Source organism: Cygnus olor, chromosome 2 (genome assembly GCF_009769625.2).
Source record: "Cygnus olor isolate bCygOlo1 chromosome 2, bCygOlo1.pri.v2, whole genome shotgun sequence".
Taxonomy (NCBI): domain Eukaryota; kingdom Metazoa; phylum Chordata; class Aves; order Anseriformes; family Anatidae; genus Cygnus; species Cygnus olor.
The window spans coordinates 117892604-117912026 of NC_049170.1; the positions used below are offsets into that span (position 1 = coordinate 117892604).

At 36.4% G+C, this 19423-nt stretch overlaps 1 protein-coding gene across 6 annotated transcripts in view; it reads left to right on the top strand.

The window, feature by feature from the left end:
- The window catches only part of SNTG1 (syntrophin gamma 1), a 363432-nt gene that overhangs the window by 284488 nt on the left and 59521 nt on the right, over nucleotides 1-19423 (top strand). For 5 of the 6 annotated variants that reach the window (XM_040550360.1, XM_040550361.1, XM_040550365.1 and 2 more), the window contains one exon: nucleotides 4747-4785. The exons of the other annotated variant lie outside the window; for it this stretch is intronic. In XM_040550360.1, coding sequence (XP_040406294.1) covers nucleotides 4747-4785 — 39 coding nt within the window. The remainder of the gene's footprint in view (nucleotides 1-4746; nucleotides 4786-19423) is intronic. 6 annotated transcript variants of the gene reach the window in all.

The following is a 19423-nucleotide window of genomic DNA, read 5'->3' on the forward strand; positions in this document are numbered from 1 at the left end:
AAGTGAAGAAAATACTGAGCAGAAGCTGGTGCCCTGTCATTCCAAATGTTGCCCTTCAGTGTTGGAGGTTCCAAAGGTACCAAGAGAGAATGGTCTCTTGTCAATTGCTCTATCCTGACAACAAACACATACTGTATTATTGCTTCTTCCAGAGGTCCTGCTACGATACCTGAGACCCACACTGTCATTAAAGATATTTCCCAGTAGCTCATTAGACCTGCTGAGCCCCTCATTTGCAACGTAGTTTTTCAGAAAATAGGTTAAATCAAGCATAGTACACAGAGACTTTTCAAACAAACAAACGTTTCTGTTTAAATTGTTAAGAAATGGAAAAACCTGGAATCAGTGCCCTTAACTCTAAATCATACTGCCTTTAAAAAGTCTTTAGGGTGGCATATGCTCATTGAAGGGCACATTTCCTCATCATCTCATGAGGATCCAGTGATTACATTGGAATAGCAGATTTGATTAAAATAAATAGGTAAAAAGGTCAAACAGCTCCCTAATAAATAGCAGTTTTGAAATTATACTTGAAAATCCTCTTATGGGAACTGAAAATAGTTATTGTAGTGCTATTTGCTCAAAGAAAGTCTGAAATAGTAGCTCTTGGAGGAATGAACAATTCAGTTTCAACTGAATGTGAAAGTTTAAAACCCAGTTTTTGTCAGCTTAATCAGCTGCATTCCAGCAGGGCAACAGTAATAGGTTACAAAAAACATGATAGTATGGAGGGGTATTCTGCTGGCTTCCTTCTTCTCTGGCATGAAAGCAGTTAAAATAAAATAAAATAAAATAAAATAGCAATCACATACACCTAAAGCCAAAGCCTGCTCATCTGCTCACCCTGCCGAAGAGTGATGTGTCTTGTGCTCTTTCTTTGTTTCTTCTGTGGAGCTGGCACAGCCATCATAGTGAAAAATACCCACCTGTGGCAACATCTAGTGCACAAATTAACTGAGTATGGCTATGGTGCATTCTTCTCTTTGTCTCACTTCATATCATCTACCTGTCCAGTACTCTTCATGGCTATGATGTCCTAATGTATATGCCCATCTGTGTTTTTAAAACATATCTAGCCCGATGTGTTTGTCCTCTTATCCCAAGCAATTGTATTTCAAACCAATCTTCTATTTACTTTCTGCTAAAATTTCTTCTTTCATTTTTCATCTTTTATCAGCAGTACTTGCCTAGTTAATAGTCAGACACAGCATCCTGCAGATACTTTGTTTTTGACCTCATCTTCCTCCTCAGAGGATTAGGTTATCATCAAATCCCAAACTACTTTGTTTGAGGAGTTCTTAGAATTTGTTTCCTAATTGACATTCATGGGAATTGAACCCAAATAGAATTAAGTGCTCAGCACCTGTTTTGCTGAACATAAAGTAGACACAGGTATCTCTTGTTAGCTTAAATGCAGCTTTCATAAGGCTTACTGCATCTTTGTCTTCAGAACAGAATTTGTTTACTGGCTTCCTTTGTCTCTTTTGTGCACCTCATGATTTTTATTGCTTTGGTTAATCAGGTCTTTCTAATAGATATTCTCAGACTGTCTGCCCCTTTTTTTTTTTTTTCCCTTCCTTACTGTAGTATCTGCAGAGTGTTTTACTTAAAAATATGTGCATATGTGTTTGAAGTGTTTCCGTGATTCTAACTGTATCATACTGGTGTCCTTTGTTAGTCTTCTGGAGAAAACAAACATTATTCATGTGGCATTAGTTACATAGTGCCGTGTCCTGTTATTGTGCCTGATAATTAATAGTTTTGTGATGAGTTCAGTAACATTGTGGAAGACTGAAGGAACATTTGTCTTTTAGATAATATATTTCAAGTAACAGAAAAAAATCATTTTCTGATTTAATTTGTGAAAAATATTTACATTTAAATTTTGATTCCTAAGGATCTGTGGATCTGCATTATCTGTGGATTAAATTTTATTCAGTGGATTTTGTAACATGTTGGAAAGACCAATGTTGTTTTTTTCAAGACAGTGTATCTCATAATCTTAAAGATCAGTGACTCCTGCTATCTAATTTTAGAGCTTTTTTGGTTTTGATGGAATGATCAATATTTGTGTATGTGAATCAGTGCATGTTGTGGTTTAACCCATCGAGCAGCTGAGCACCACACAGCTGTTTGCTCACTCCTTACCCCCTCAGTGGGATGGGAGAGATAATTTTTTTTCTTTTTTTTTTAAAAAAAAAGTAAAACTCTTGGGTCGAAATAAATAAAGTTTAATAGAACAGAAAAGGAAGAGAGAGTAATGATAATAATTATGATAAAGGAATATACAAAAAAAGCAGTGCACAATGTAATTGCTCACACACACCCTGACCAACCACACAACCATCCCAGTTTTATCGTTCAGCATGATGCCCTGTGGTATGGGACGTCCCTTTGGCCAGCCTGGGCCAGCTGTCTTAGCTGTGTCCCCTCCCAGCTCCTGGTGCACCCCTAGCCTCCTCGCTGGCAGGGCAGTACCAGGAGCTGAAAAGTCCTTGGCTCTGTGTAAGCACTGCTCTGCAACAACTAAAGTATCGGTGTGTTATCAGCATTATTCTCAACCTAAATCCAAAACACAGCACTGTACCAGCTACTAGGAAGAAAATTAACTCATCCCAGCCAAAACAAGGACAGTGCATGATAAACACTTAAGGGATTTCTCAAACTAATCAGACTTTATAATTCTTACTTCCACGTAGAACTGAACTGTTGTAATGAATTTTGTAAATTTTATCCTACTTAAAAATAATGTATTACAAGAAATCCTCACAGCACTACCTGAAAGATAAACATGATTGTTTTACTTCATCAAAGCAACAAGAGTTAAAACAGCTAGGCAATGCAGGTGCTTAGATTGTACTTTAAAAAATGAGATGGAAATCCGTGAATGAGAAAATGATGTTTGGATTATGCAGTTAGATTTCCCAGGAGCATTTGAAGTCCACAGAGACTCCTGATGTACTTCATTTCTGTTAAAAACTTAACTGTCTATATATGAATTAAAAAATAAATATTATCAATGTATTTCATATGTAACTGTCTTGCCACTAAAGACATTTTCAGTATTTTGTTTAGAATAGTAAAATCTTGTTTTCTTGGCCATGTTATTTCATAACTTAAATTTTTCACAGTATTGGCTGTAGCCTGGCTTGAAGTAGAGGGAAATCCACAGTTTTGACAAGGATTTTAATAATGCCTACTAGCACAAACAGAGATTTATCATGCTGGAGTATTTCACACCGAATTTAGAAATAAATCCCCAAAGTCTTGAACTCTCTGTATTGCTGTAAAAAAAAAAAAAAAAAATTCATCTATATTTTCTTTTGAGAAATTTTGTAAGATGGTATCTGCTGAAGTGTGTATTCATTTTATTTTAATACTTTGTCCATGGAGTGCCATAGCTCCCCGAATCCTTTCCCTTATATGTTAAGGAAAGGAGGAAACTGGAGCTGATGCACATGCTTGAAGGGGGGGTGGAAATGTTCTTATGACACTTTTAATTCTGGGTGCATTTGAAAACCAACTGAAATTGCTTGCCAGCATATTCTTGACAGTGAGAATTATCCTTTGATAGCCAAACAGTGGGATGTCAGTGACAGACTTAAAGACTTGCTCAGTATTTGCATGAAGAATGGAAAGGGGTTACCACTGTAATAAATATTCTGTTTTTAAAGTATGGAAAACACAGTGTCATTCACAACTCTGCATATAGTTATTCAGAGGTGATATTGTAAACACTGACTGAAGTTCAATGGGCATTCTTCTTTTCTTCTAAAAGCATTGTTCTTCATACCTTTAGCTGAATCAGTGTAAATGTTACATTGTAGTGTCAGGGCATGGTTGGCTATACAATTGAATCATAGTTGACAATGTCTTTAATTTTAATTTATTTATTTTTTCTCATTAACCCATAGCTAGAAAAAAAATTGTGAAATGTTGACATAAGGGAGCAGAAAAAAAAAATCTAGAGATAAGTATCTGTCATGAATGCAGATATTAGATATGCTAGATTTGCTCAAAGGATTTCAGGGCTTATTTTTAGAATATGTTTGTTCTGCTACTAATGGCAGGAATGGGTATGTTCCACACCTAATTCTCCTTGTGTTGAACAGTTTTGAGTCAGGTTGCTGACAATGTTTATTTAGAGGGAGTCAATGATCTGCAGGGCTAAATACAAATTCTTCATGAATCTTCCATCTCAGACTGGGTTACTGCTTACATTTTTACCTAGTGATATTGCTTAATGTTTTTATATTACTTGAACAATTACCAAAACTAAATATGCACACCTGATTCTGCACCTAGGTTAGTAGGATAGTGCAAGTGATGTTTCAAAGGTTATTCCAGCCCAATTTTTCATCATTCTCTGAGGAAAGGTATTTTCTTAAAGCATGATGACTTGATGGGTGGCAGTAAATTGATCTGAATTACTTTTATACTTAAATAATCTAGTTTAAATTAGAGCATCTAGTCAGAACAATGGGAAAATATGTAGTGTTGTACAATTCAGAAATAATTTTGTAAATATTCTCCTTTCCTATATTTTGGAAAAGCAGAATAAACTACACAGTGACTACAGAAAAGTCTCATTATTCACTATGGTTTTCATCCTTATACTGTAGAGGACTTTACACAGTTTGGAAGGAAGTGTCTGATATATGTCTTTAAAACCTAATTTTTATTTTTATTTTTTATTTTTCTTCTAGTGGTTGAGGTCTTAATCTATTTCTTCTTTCACTTTTATAGATTAAAAAAATCAACAGGAATTTTCCAGTAAACCAGCAGGTAAGAAAAATAAAATTTGGGGTGCTTTAATTCATAATTTTCATTTCATCTGTATTTAATTGTGTAATAGCTGTGCATTATTTTAGCTCAAGTGTTTTTGGTAGGTTTTCTTTAGACAGTACCTTGCTGCCTCAGAATATATATATATATTTATTATTTATTTTTTTTCTAAAGTCAGTATGAACTGGAATGTTTGGTCAACGTAAGATCATGACTAATCTTTTCAAGTTGAAAAAAAAGTTTAATGCACATATATTTATACTCATTTTCTTCAGATTGCATCTTACCTATTTTATTATAAAAGCAGGAATGGGAGTCTTATGCTTAAGAGAGTTAGCATACGACGTCATTATTATGAAGTCTCTTGTCTAAATGAAAGCATAAAAATGAATATTTGTCCAATGTTATGGCGCAGGTAGTAGGAAATTTTGGACAAACTACATCATCTGATTGTCTCCAACATCATCCACTGGCAGTCTCATCTTACTGGAAGGCACTGCAGTCCCTTGAGAAAGGTTTCTTGGGACAAAGAGAAAGAGCTTTTTCTTTTGAGAAATCTGTCTTGTTTTTTATTTATTTATTTATTTATTTATTTATTTTAAGTAAACCTACAGACAGCTGAAAGTTGAAAGCCTAAAATACTGTTCTGAGGTTGTAGTTGCTAGAGACCATAGTAAGAATGGGCAACAGTCACATCTCCTTGATAAGATCAGCATATATTTTACAAAACCATATAAACAAAGCACAGATAAAAAATTTCAGGTTAAAGCTGAGTACACTAAAGTGATCAAAGACTCATTTGGAACATAGTCCCATACCACAGTAATGCCATGTGGTATAGCAAATCCACAAAATGTGGCTGTTTTGTGGTGGGGTACTTATCACAAAGTATAAGTTTAGTAAATTAGATTAGTTTGTTAAGTTTGTGTTTGTGTTGTGTGTCACAACTGTTGCATAATGGATATTTCATTTTAAGAAACTTAAAATAGTGGGAAATGGAGAACTCTTGTTTATCTGGAGGAATAAATTACTTCCATGTAGAAGAGAAATACGTACAGCACTGAGATGCAGACTTGACTTTAAGACATATTTGAGGAATAAAAGTGCTTTTGCCTCTCTTACACCACATCTTCAGACAGTCAACATTATATCTGAGTTACATGTCTCTGGTCCAACTTTATTAATATGGAATTTTGCTAAGTCTAACTCACAAGGCAGGGGCAGGCATTATTATTTTATTTGCTTCTTTCTCAAATCATAACAAATGAATAATAATAAAAAATATCTTTATGAGTATCTATAAATAAAGTTAGAAGAAATTACATAAGTACATAATAAACAATTAGGTATTTTTATTTGCCCTTGATTTTCAGTACTCCATCTGTACTATAATTACTTAGATTTTTAGAAAAAATTATCACATCCTTGCCTCCTGGCATCACCAAAGGGAAGTTTTTTGCTGCATTCAGAAATCAAAATTAACAATTGTATTTGGGCACTTTCAGAACAGTTTATATAACATTGTCTGATGGCAGTGGCAAAGAAGAGCTCCTATCTCAAAGGAAGGACAAAATTTCTAGTAAACGAACAAACAAAAAGTTTACATTTCACCGTTCTGATTGACTCTGAATTTATCTCCTTGCTTTTATTACTATAAAAAAGACAACAAGAATATAAATAACAATTATAATGTTCGTTGAAGCTATCATTAATTCAGAGATACCTGCTGGTTTTGAACTCTTGACATGTATGGTCAGTAAAGCATTCAATTCCTTTTCATTAGAATTCCAAAGGAAAGCAAAAATAACTTTCTTGGCTTGAGTAGCTTGTTGGTCATGTTATCTGCCAGGGCAGCCTGTAATTAATGTGTTCTTCTCTCATCAGCATCAATCACTATCTTTGAAAGGAATTACTGTGGACCATTTCAAGGAAGTCAGCCAAAGTATTAAACTGAAAAAAGGAAGGCAGATCAGGATGTAAAGTCTCACTGTCCATCAAATACTAGAAAAGGAAAAGGCTTACTGATCCATGGATATCTTGAAATTTTAGGGAACATTTGTTTCAAAAGCAGACTCCTTTACTCCTTTTTGGATTTACCCTAAGTAAAGATATTTTTTTTTGTCTGATTGGTTTTTTTGTTTGTTTGTTTTTAACTACTGTTCGAGGTAGAAAATAAATTAGGAGACACTTCTGAGAAGAGTCACAAAAGAGTAGACAGATGTAAAGTTAATTTCTGTCTTCTGTTATGCAGCAGGCATTAATATGATATGCAGGAAAGGAATGTGCTTTTTTCTTTGTTACGTTATCATATCATTTATTTGAATATTAAATTATCACCTTGAATATTATTATCTTGACATTTATTTTAATTAAATATTTTTTCTAAGACTTTGAATAGATATTTTTAACTTGTTTCTGCAAGCAGATCATGAAATTGAACTCTGAAACTGGTCTGGTTGGGATTTTACTTCCATATTTTTCCTTACAAGAAAGTATTATATAGTTTTAATAAAAATATGTATTTGAAATTATGTATATGAAATCATATGTATATGAAATTATTTATATATCCATATTTTTAATCTAAGATAATTAGTCAAAGTTACAAGCATGTTACCTTTCTTTTAGTACACCTAATGCATCTTGTTCAATAAAATGCAGTAATTAGACAAACTTTGACATAGTTTCTAAGCATCTATAAAGAAACTAATAAAGTCGGTTTATTGAGAAACATCTATTGACTAAGCATTTTTAGAATTCTATATTTAATCAGTACAAGTGCAAAAGGATGGTTTGATCATATGTCTTTTCATTTCTCCCTTAGTAATAACATTTCTCCAGTATATTTTCAATTTCTTCACTGTACATCTTAAAGATAGATTCTTGGTAAATAAAAATTTCATTATTTAACTTTTTCTTTCAAATATCTTTCTTTACTAAATATTCAGCTACTAAGGTGAATAATATTGTTCCCACTTCTAGATATTACTATTATATAAAATACTTGTAAAGGTCTTAATTTTACACTTGCATCTATCTAGGCAAATTTTTCCACAGAGTTTTCCATCATATATATAAGTATCTGTATATATATTTGGATTTTAATTAATTGTTAAAGATAAAAGGGGGAAGGCGGTTGTCAAATTAGGGTCAAGGAACTGATCCTATCAGAATTCCTTTGTGAATATAGTCATGATTTAGAGAAGAAGATAGCACAGACATCAGTTGGTATTACATTGCAGAAACAAATGAACATGCATGGGTGGGGAAGTTACTCTAACACTGAGAATGTTATCTAAATGTCTCAGTGTTTGTAATAAAGTTAAAAAGAGAAGAGAAAAAGTGATTGACAAGGCTTGCTGACCATACATAGTGCAGCAGCTTTCCTTTAAGGCATTAGTTTTGAAAGTATGTTTTTCTGAGAAATGAGTAGAAAGATGAGATTTATTTATGGGAAATCAAAAGTTTAAAGATGATGAGCACTGATAAGAAAATGATAAGTACACGGACAGCGTGAAGCATTTAGAAGTTCTGAGAATGGTGTTAATAGGTTTAATAGTGGTGGAAAGATTATGCAAAAGATGATGGAAGAGTACCACAAAATGTTGTTCAAGAGTGTTGTGAGAAAAGAGAGAAATAAACTTTCCCCTTGCCTGAGCTGGTATTGGTGAAAAGAACACTTGAAGGTAGTAAAAAATTAGAAAATCAGCAACATTTTGGAATCAAGTAGCGTTTCCTCCATGTGTGAGCTACATATAGAACCTAGATATAGAATATCTAATAGAATACCTGAAATTAATTGAGAAAAAAAGCTTTTTTTTAATAATCTGACATTGAAAACAATGCACCTGGGAGGGAGTAATGCCAGACACAGGTACAGACCAGGAGAGAAGTGGCTGGGGAGCAGCTCAGCAGAAAGGGACCTGGGAGTGCTGGTCGACAGCAGGCTCAACACGAGGCAGTAATGTGTCCTGGCAGGCAAGAGGGCAAACTGCATTTTGGGGTGCCTTAAACATGGCCAGCCAGTCAAAAGAGGTGATTCTTCCACTATACTTAGTGTTGGTGTGTCCTTACCTTGAATATTGTGTGTGGTTCTGGGCTCCACGATATTAAAAAAGATGTTAAGGTACTTAAACCATCCAGAGGTAGGCAACAAAGCTGGTAAAACGGCTGGAAGACATGTCCTATGTTGAGAAGCTGGGGTTGCTTGGATTGTCCAGTTTGGAGAAAAGGAGGCCAAGAGGCAACTCCACTGCTCCCTGCAGCTTCCTGAGGAGGGGAAGCAGAGGGAGGTGGCGGCCTCTGCTCCCTGGGAACCGATGACAGGATGCTTGAGAACGACACAGCGCTGAACCAGGGGAGGGTCAGACGGCATGAGGAAAAATGTCTTTACCATGAAGGTGGTCAAGCACTGGGACAGGCTTCCTAGAGAGGTGGTTGATGCCTCATGCCTGTCAAGGCTCAAGAGGTGTTTGGATAATGCTCTCGTAAATATGCTTTAACTTTTGGTTAGTCCTGAAGAGGTCAGGCAGTTGGACTTGGATGATCTTTGTAGGTCCCTTCCAAATGAACTATTCTATTTTTCTGTTTCTATTTAAAATTATCTATTTTCTATAGACAAAATTTCCATGATACCAAACAGAAAAGCATAAGGACCTCTGAGCAGAGAGGCATGATTTTCAGAGGCATGATATAACATCCAGAGGTTTCTTTATTTGATCAGCCAAGATGGAACAGGAAATGTAGGTTTGTTTCCTCTTCTTGGAGCTCATCACCACCGTTACACTGAGTGCAGCAAATGTCAGCTCCTGTGAGAGCCATCATCAGGCAGGGGGGTTCTGAAAGACAGCATCAATTTCCCTACTAAGCCTTTCCAAACTGCAGGAAAATACGCCCTACCTCAATAAAGCTTGTAGTTCACTACCTAATTGCTTTTCATTTCCCAGTCTTTACGTTAGCCACGGTGAGTTTGTGAACGTTCTGATCTCAGCTGAAAATATACTTGGTAGCTTCTAGGAAAATCAGCATTAGGTAGCCCTTCTTATAAAATCTTCTGATTCTTCTTAGTGTATGAAACCAAAGGTATTGCCTCCAACTACTGGAGATTTTACTACACGTTATAACTCTCATTTACATATCTCAACACATCTCTTTTAGATATGCAGTGCACTTCTGTGTTTAGAATTAAATCTTAATTCTTGCCTTGATTTCACCTCCTCCTGCACCCACATGTGGTTTATTAAATTGCAGTTGGGGAAATCTGAGCTTTCTGATTCCACTTATTTTACTCAGCACGCTAGCAGTACAAAACAAATTTGGTACCTGGCAAAAACAGGGAACTGATTTTCCGCTTTCCTGGATTCAGGTTATGTTCATATACATGTTGACAAATGCAATAAATAGCCTCTTGCTTCTGTACTACAGAGAAAAGAGTCAAGCCTCAAGGTTTAAAGATAATCAAAGAATCTGCACAAAATGGTTCTGTTCTGTGATATTACAAGTACATGATGTCAGGAAATACCTACAATTAATATAAATAGAACTGCTGTATTCTTTTATTTCTCATATGTTTTTCATTATACTATTGAAAGTATCGGTATGCTATCTCTTTCAAGATCTGAGTGTTAACCTGACACAATATCTGAATCTCTGTGTTTTTAGTAGGCTAATTTCCATAGCTGCTGGAAATTCCACCTGTGATTCAAACATACTGGTTAAACTGACAGCATTAACTACCAAAAAAATACCAGCTTCAGGGGGAAATAAAAGAATGTAATTTTAATAAAATGGTGGTTCATAGAATCCAGTTTTTGAAAATTAATCTTCTTTTGCTCTATGTTCAACAAAGACAACAAAAATGGTATAACACTTAAGGAGGCATATAAGCAGAGCAGATGCGTGCGTCTTCATGCAACCTCTATCTTTCTCTTCTCAAGGTTACCAAATGCTGTAGGCATTACTTTCAAGAGAAGAGCAAAGAACAGTTTACTTCCCTGCATGCTGTCTAAAACAAATGTTTTATTTTCCAAGGAAGGACAAGTATCCTAATAGTAGGAGTGCATTGGTATTCATTGGGTGTATGGCAATTTTTTCCACAGTGGAAAACACATATGTTATCAAAACAAGGAGAATTCCTGCCCATCTCTCATTGGTTCAAAGGTTCAAAAAACTATTTTCTATGGTTCTTTTTCTAATGCAGCTGTTGATGTACTCTGATTCACATTATCACCACTATTGATGTACTCTGATTCACATTATCACCACTGCTTTTCTCAGCCACAGAGATTGTTCTCATTCTCACATTTCCCTCTTGGATCTGTGACATTGATTCTGTTGTTCTACTTCAACAGGGACTGCTGGCCATCTCTTGCCTCAGCGCAGTGTACTCATGCCATGAACATTTTATCTCAACAGATCTGCTTCCAAATTCTCCCTTGCTATGCAAAGGGTAGTACTGTCACTGTAAGAAAGAAAGCAGTCCTTCCTTACCTGAGACCCCAATGCAGTCCAGTCAGTCTCTCAACCCTGATAGAAAGCTTTACATATGGAACAGGGATTGGAATATCTTGGCGGAACAGTGTATTTAAAATTTCCTTTATCCATGCTGTATCTCTTATCTCTATTATGATGAATTCAAAAACTATTACCCTCCATCTGTCATCAAGGATGACCTCACAGAAAAAGGATAATGGGGGAGAAAGATATAGTCCTTAAGTAAGACACTATTTCTTTTCTATCCACAGACATCAGAAGTATTTTTGAAAGATTTGTCTTGTCTCCACAGAAGATGAGATATTCTCGTGAAGTAGTCTTAACTATCATTTTTAAAAAGAATCTTTCCCTCTAGAATTTCCCCATGTTTATGGGAAAATAATCGGTAGCTGCCCTTGGCAAAGTTAACAGTTTATAATGAGAATTCATGCAGCTTTAGTGCTTCAAGATATTACTTTGGAACTAATATCTTAGCCTATATCTTACTTAGATTCTTATGTCTCTTTACTGAGAAGTGTTTCCAGCTCCACAACTGTATTTAATTCAGTTTTAAAACAATATCATGACATAATTAACTGATGCCACACTAAGGCAAGGAACTGGATTATAACTGTGCACGTCACATTCTGCAGTACTCAGCTTTTATGAATCCCAGTGTTTTGCAGCATATTTATGTCCTCACTGATTTTCATAAATACAGATAGGTATACCCATTTTCTCTTACTTTTGATATCATTTAATAAAAAGAAATACATGCAGTGTTATCAGATCAGCTATGTAATACCACCTTATATTCTGGCTTAATAAGCTACTGCTCAGCTTGATTAAAGTTATGCAGTTGGAACAGACTCATTTAAAACACTTCTAAAAATTCTTCTCACTGAGTTTGTTTAATAAAACCTAACATTTGAAAGCTTTATAAAGGAGAATACACACGAATGTCATGGTAGCTGGTTTGCCTGTCACTCAAGCCAGTGTCCTTTGCTGCAGATGAGTTGCATCTTTATTTCACTTCAAAAGGCGAATGGCATTGCTCGGGAGAACTGATCAACAACAACAGAACAATATCTGTTCTGTTGATAAACATCTGTATGAAACATAATCCATATATTATTTTTATTGTGGTGTAATGACCTCTGAGATGACACTGCTATTGTATTAATATTTTAAAATTGGAATGATTAAACAGGATGTTCTACTGGAAGGTGACATGCTATCAAAGAAAATTGTATCATTTTTCTAATAGTACTTTAAGGACAGTGGGTATGTTCCCTTTCATTGGTGTTTTGGTGGTGTGTTTTTTTTTTAATGGATTTTGCATGACATTTGAATTAATTGTTTTACAGTATGCCGTTACTGTAGTTCTTCAGTCTCTACTTTGCATCTCTTGACTGACAGTTAGTGAACTTTCACGTCCTATGGTACATCTGCTCTATCACAATCTGTTGTCACAGTAAGGATTTGATCAGGTTTATTTTGAAGGAAAATCTCTAAAATGAAGCTTCTATTGTTAAATGTTTATAGAAACACACAGGGGGAACTGAGTCCCTGCTGTTAAATTAAGCAGAAGTACACAATAGGGTGTAAATTATGCTGTGCTAATTTCCCACATTGAATTGTCAGCCATTTATGGCACTTGGCATGGATTATTACTCCATAACTTAAACCCGTGAAAGGCTTATGTTGCTTGTTAATACTTATTGGGCTTTCTGTAAAGTGAAAGTAAATAAATATATAAAAATGTATTTTGTTTGGTTGATAGGAAATAGTTATCACAGGGCAGTTTCTTTAATTGCATTAGATGCTTTTGAGACATTTTCTGTTATAAAAACTGTGCTTCCTTTGGTCAGTAAAGGATTTTTCTTTCCTTTATCTTGTAGTTCAGAGTAGTTGTTGAGCTTCAGGATGTAAGCTCTAAAAGGACAATATGCACCATTGTTACAGAGTTTTTAGGTTGAGGAAACCTACGTGTTGACTTTTGAGAGGAAGGTCAGACTGCTTCTTAAAGATAGTGGGTTACCTGATGAGATAGATAATATTCACGTTGTGAGTCACTTGATGAAGTTATTGGATAGCAGTGCTTATATCCTGGGGCTTCATACCCTATAGCTCATGAGATGATGGAAGTAATTTGAACACCTGCTGGAAATTTAGATGATAGAGAAGAGCGATAAGATCAAGTTCTTATTTAAATCTCAAACTACAAGTCTCAAGCTGTGTATCAAATTATTTCTGCATATCCAGCAAATTCAGTTTTGCCTCAAGTATAGAATTCATCCTAATTTACCCTTACATATTTTTCTCATTTATTTTCTCTTATTTTTTTCCTAGTACAAACTCATTAGTGTTTTTTTTTTCTTTGTGATATTAATGTCACTCCCTGAAAAGTCTTTTCAGTAAGGGTAAGCTTTGAATTTTGCCTGACCATATTTAATGACTATGTCCATGTTAGATCTGTGTTCAGATTTTAGTTAATACAGGGAAAACTGTACTGTATTCTCAAATAAAGGCTTACATAGGACAGGAGAATTAGGGAAATCTAAATGCCTTACTCTGTTGTAGACATTTAAAATCTAGTGACATAATAGACATGTCCTACAACTACACATTATGAAGTGGAATCCTAAATTGTAAAGGTAAACATTTATGGTCTAGTTCTGAAAGAAATGTTATTAGATATTGTACACATATTTAAGTGACTTAGATATTGTAAATATTTAAGTGATTAGTAATCTACCCTTTATTAATTAAGTGTAGATTAATAGAGATGACTGCAGAGTAGTAATGGGATACCCACCTATTATCTCTTTGGTTCCCAGAGAACCATTGAGATAAAATCCAACCAGCAGGGGTGTAGAGCTGCCTCAGGATTCAATTATTTGAATGCTCCCACAAAGACTTTTTCTAAGAACTGAATGAGAGTTCCTGCTCTAAACAAGTAGATAGATAAATAGGTAAATAAATACATGCATACACTTTAAAAATAATATCTTTATGTCTATTTTGGGGTGACAGTCGTGGTTTAAAACTATTGAACCAAATGGACAGCTCAATCTACTGCTTTCCAGATTAAGGAATTCTTACAGGATCGAATTGCCTTGTAAACTCCTCTCAGATATAGATTCGGGCTCTTTCTGATCTCACAGGCCTTGCATATCTTTCTGGATAATGTCATAGATTCAACAGGAGCCTCAAGTTTTGGCTTGATGTTTTAGTTCAGTGATGAAAGGTACAGGTGTGATGCATTGACTTTGTGAGTGCTATGATTACTAGGTTGCCATGAAAGGGTATGCCCTTTAGCTGCTACTTTTTGCAAGAATATAATCTTAACGACATTATTATTTTATTTTTTAATAAGCTTGATCCTGCTTGTACATATCCAGGGTTTTTCTCAATCAGACATCCTCCTAGCAGATTTAGGCTAAGGATTCATTACTTCCTTGTTTGTCATTAACACGGAAGAATATTTGCAGTTTTCCTGAGAAGCATAACTGTGTGCCTAGGGCAAAGTTAGACAGCGAGAAACCACTCAGTTTAAACAGGAACTGAAGGCATTGCTTTTGTTGCATCTTTTTATTTCTATATTCTATTTATATGCACGACATACATTTAAAATCTGCTTTAAGTCTCTAAACTTATTTGTATCTGATTTTTGGCCACTGATGAAGATGGATCCATAAATTAAATAAGATTGTGAAAGGGATTCCTGCAATTTAAAATTAACAAAAGACAGAGGGTTTTCTTGGTGATGGATATTTATGGTGTCTGAGACTGGCAACAGAAGTACTAAATATTAAATCAAGAGAGGACCATTTAAAATTCTAATAGAATAGATATTTGCATCTTTTTCTTGTATTTTATTGTTGGACGGGACTTTTAGTCACTATCCAAACAGTCCACCAAAGCAAGAGGACAGAAAGCGACTTTGAGCATCCTTGTTGAGAAATAGGTGCCTTCAATGACGGGTATGGGCTGCATCTCTCTGCTGTCTTACAAGGTCCTGAAAGATGGTAACAAACTCAGAAACAATGAAAGTAACAAAAAGAGGAAGTCAAGTCACTATATCCATAAAAGATATAGGTCATGTTTTCTTTAAACCTATACTCAGAAATACTGGGTATAGGAAAAACTCTTTGTTTTCTCTAACCTCACCCTAAATCAAATATGGACTTAATACCTATGGCTTATCAGATACAAATTTGTTCTTTCTGATCATTTTGGAATTTTCATTGGAGGCTAAGGATAGAAATAAAAACAGTGCAATCATTAATTGTAGTGTCTCTTTTATTGCCTCAAGCAAGTTTAAATTTTCCCAAGAATAACATTAATTTTAGTAGATTAGAATGACGGTGATCAGTAAACCAATACAAGCATTACTCCTTGCGGAATTGTATCATCTAAATAAATTAATTGGAATCAATGAAGCATATACTTTCACCGTTGATCTTCTATTGAGGAGCACATGGGACTCAAAAAGCTTAAAGAAAGTATTTCTAATTAAAGTTTATTTCAAGACGAGAGGTGAATACACATTTCAGTGTTTTTCATTCACCAATTTTATCTCTACGCAGATGATTTGTGCTTCCTTTCTTACCTTGTGATGGTATCATACCCTGTGAAAGTAAAACTATTTAATCTCCTGAATTTCTAAGAATAGTGTGTAAACAGAATTCTGTGGAACGTAGACAGTTATTGATCTTTCCTTTTCATTGCAATAATATTCCATGGTACCAGAGATAGAGTTGCCACTTGAATTTCAGAAAAGAGCTGATGCATAAAGTAGTGCAAAACAATTGACAATGTTATTGATTTCGAATGCAGAAACATCCCTTAAAAATTCATGATATAAGAACACCTTTTGTGTTCTTTTAAACAGTTACATTACCTGGTAAGGAGACATTGTTTAGCAAACAATACATAGCTGCTATATGTTTAGCATGTAAGAGAAGTTTTGATTTCAATTTTATAATTTTGGGAAACAAAATTTATTAAGTCCATATTATTTTATGACACAGCAAATAGAAATTTACTAACAGCAAATATGCTGTTCTCAGGAGCTGATGACTGAAGCATATATTTATTTATTTTAAACATTTTTCTTTTTGGAATATCTCAGTGTTGCTGAGTTTAGAACCAAAAAAGTGCATCTTTCCTTTAAAAAAAAACAAACAAACAAAAAACAATCATTATGAAAATTGTGCAGATCTGGAGAGGCAAAAGTCCCTGAAGCAGTAGATAGGCAATGTTGGGGCTGGGAACCTTCACAAATTCCCAGGCAGGTGTCTGGCTTCTTGCAGTTCTCTGCCTAATGGCTCTGGTCACGTGTGAGTTTCTGAGTGTCCAGAGAAATTCTATCCAACTGACATTTTCAGCGTATCCCAAAGTCCAGCAAGATCGTGACACAATTTGCAATTTCTATGCTGCTTTATTTCAAATATACAGTTGGAAGTCATGCTGCTGTGGTGGTTTTACTCGGGTGGATGGCCGAGCTCCACCACAACCGCTCTCTCACTCCCCCTTCTCAAAGGACTCAAGGGTTGAGATAAGGATGGGGAGATCACTCAACAATTATTGTGACGGACAAAACAGACTCAGCATAGGGAGACAGTAAGATTTATTGCCTATTACTAACAAGCTAGAGAAGTAAGAAACAAAGGAAAGAAATCAAAAGCTCCTTTCCCCCATCTGCCCTCTTCCACCTCCTCCCCCTGAGCAGTGCAGGGGAACGGGGAATGGGGGTTGCGGTCAGTCTATAGCGCTTCTTCGCCGCCGCTCCTTCTCAGTGACTCTTGTCCCCTGTGCTGTGGGGTCCCTCCCACGGGATGCCGTCCTTCCCGAACTGATCTGACGTGGGCTGCCCACAGGCAGCAGCTTTTCAAGAACTGCTCCAGATATGGGTCTGTACCACGGGGTCCATCCCTCAGGAGCAAACTGCTCCAGCCTGGATCCCCCACGGGCAGCAGCTCCTGCCATGTCACCTGCTCCTGCGTGGTCTCCTCTCCACGGGATACAGGTCCGGCCCAGAATCTGCTCTGGCAGGGGTGTTCCACAGGCCACAGCCTCCAACGGTGCAGGTCCACCTGCTCCACCGTGGTCTCCTCCACGGGCTGCAGGGTGGAACCCTGCTCCACCGTGGTACTCCATGGGCTGCAGGGGGACAGTCTGCTTCACCATGGTCTTCACCACAGGCCACAGGGGACTTCCGCTCTGGTGCCTGGAGCACCTCTCCCCTGCCTTCTTCACTGACGTTGGCACCTGCAAGGCTGTTTCTCACTCCTCTCACTCTCCCAGCTGCTGTGTGGTGCAGCGTGTTTTTTTTTCCCTGTCTTAAATATGCTCTCACAGAGGCGCAAACAACATCACTTATTGGCTCGGCTCTGGTCAGCAGTGGGGCCCTTACCTAACGTGGGGCAGCTTCTAGATTCTTCTCATAGAAGACACCCCTATGGCCCCCTGCTACCAAAACCTTGCCATGTAAACCCACTACAGCTGCTTCCCATTATTAACAGGCTACTGTTTATGGTACTTACTAAGCAGAACCACTAGTCACTCATCACTCCAACCTATTGCTCCCACAAGCCTGCCCTATTGGCAGTGGTGAGATAAAATCTCAGCCTCTCCTTCTCCTACCCCTCCTGTTCAAGCTAGTCTGCCATTCAAAACCAACCCAAGACAGTGGGAGAAGAGAGCATGCAAAAAGGAACTGGACCCCTGAGAGGATGCAAAAAGGTCATGAAGTAGACATACCCTCTGTGAGAAGAGAGACTTTTGGCTAAGTATTAATTAAAAGTTAACATCTATCTTTTGTTTGATAAAGTTCATGGAGGTCACTGTCCACTCTTCACAAGGCCTTGAAATATTTCATCAGGATCTCTTCTGCAGCCACAGAGATTTTTCACGTTGTCCCCTGTGGGGGAAGGAGCCTGCCTGTCCCACTGCAGAGCTCCGTGGATACAGAGCCTGTGTGTGACACTAAAGTTAGAGCTTCATTCAGGACTCAAACAACTATTTTAACTTTGTGGCAGTTACAGCCTTTATGGGGTGTATTCCTCTATGTTGTTCATAATGGTGGAACGCTTGCATTAAAGATTTGACTGAGTGGAATCTTTCTGCCCAGGGAGGTTGTGGAGTCTCCTTCTCTGGAGATATTCAAGGCCTGTCTGGATGCCTACCTGGGCAGCCTGCTCTAAGGAACCTGCTTTGGCAGGGGGGTTGGACCCAATGATCTTTCGAGGTCCCTTCCAACCCCTTCAATTCTGTGATTCTGTGAATTAAGAGAAAGCTGATATTATTGTAAATAATTGTTAGCCAGTAGTCCCTAAGAGTGAGCTTTTCTAATAAAGCAACAATATTCAAGGAAATACTGAGAGACATCAGAGGTAAAATAAGCTATTGAAAGGTATCACCCCTTTGTCAAAAATAATTCAGTGCAACAAGAGTTCAATAAATGTTGTGAACTACACTCCTAATTCACTGCCAGAAGCCATGGGCATATAGCCTATGGAAGATCCTTCAGGATAGACTAGGTTCAATCTAAACACCAGAGCACCAAAAAAATCAAAACAAGCTTTATTCTAACAAAAGAAGAAAAAAAAATAGATTTTGATAAAAATTAAGTTATGAAGAGAAGCGTGAAAACAGTATTATGTAAAATCTATTGAACATCATGTTCTTGATCTAATCATCCCCTAAGGTTTTCCTCAGCTCCCAGAGGAGGGATTTTAAAAGTAATTTTCCTCTACCTTGCTGTCTTTCAAAATGGGAGTGCATTCTGGTTCTCTTTCTCAATCCAGTTGTACTTGGATATACATGTTGGTAAATTAATATTTTAAAGTAGTCCAGAACAGCCCCACTTCTATTTCTTTCTTAGTAATAATTTAGGAAGATTTTTATTTAAGAGTGTGTAACAATGCAAGTTAAAAATCATTACTTTAGTCCCTTACATGCCAACTTTTCCAATCTGGTCGGAAAGTCAATAGAGTTACAATTACTTCCTACCTTTCTTTTGTATATGGCATTATTAAACGTTTCTGAGGTTCAGAATACCTTATAAGTTAGAAGGATGAGGCTATATACTTTACATGGTTGGCTTCTACAGAGACTGTATGTAGTATACATACGGATATACATATACATATATATACAT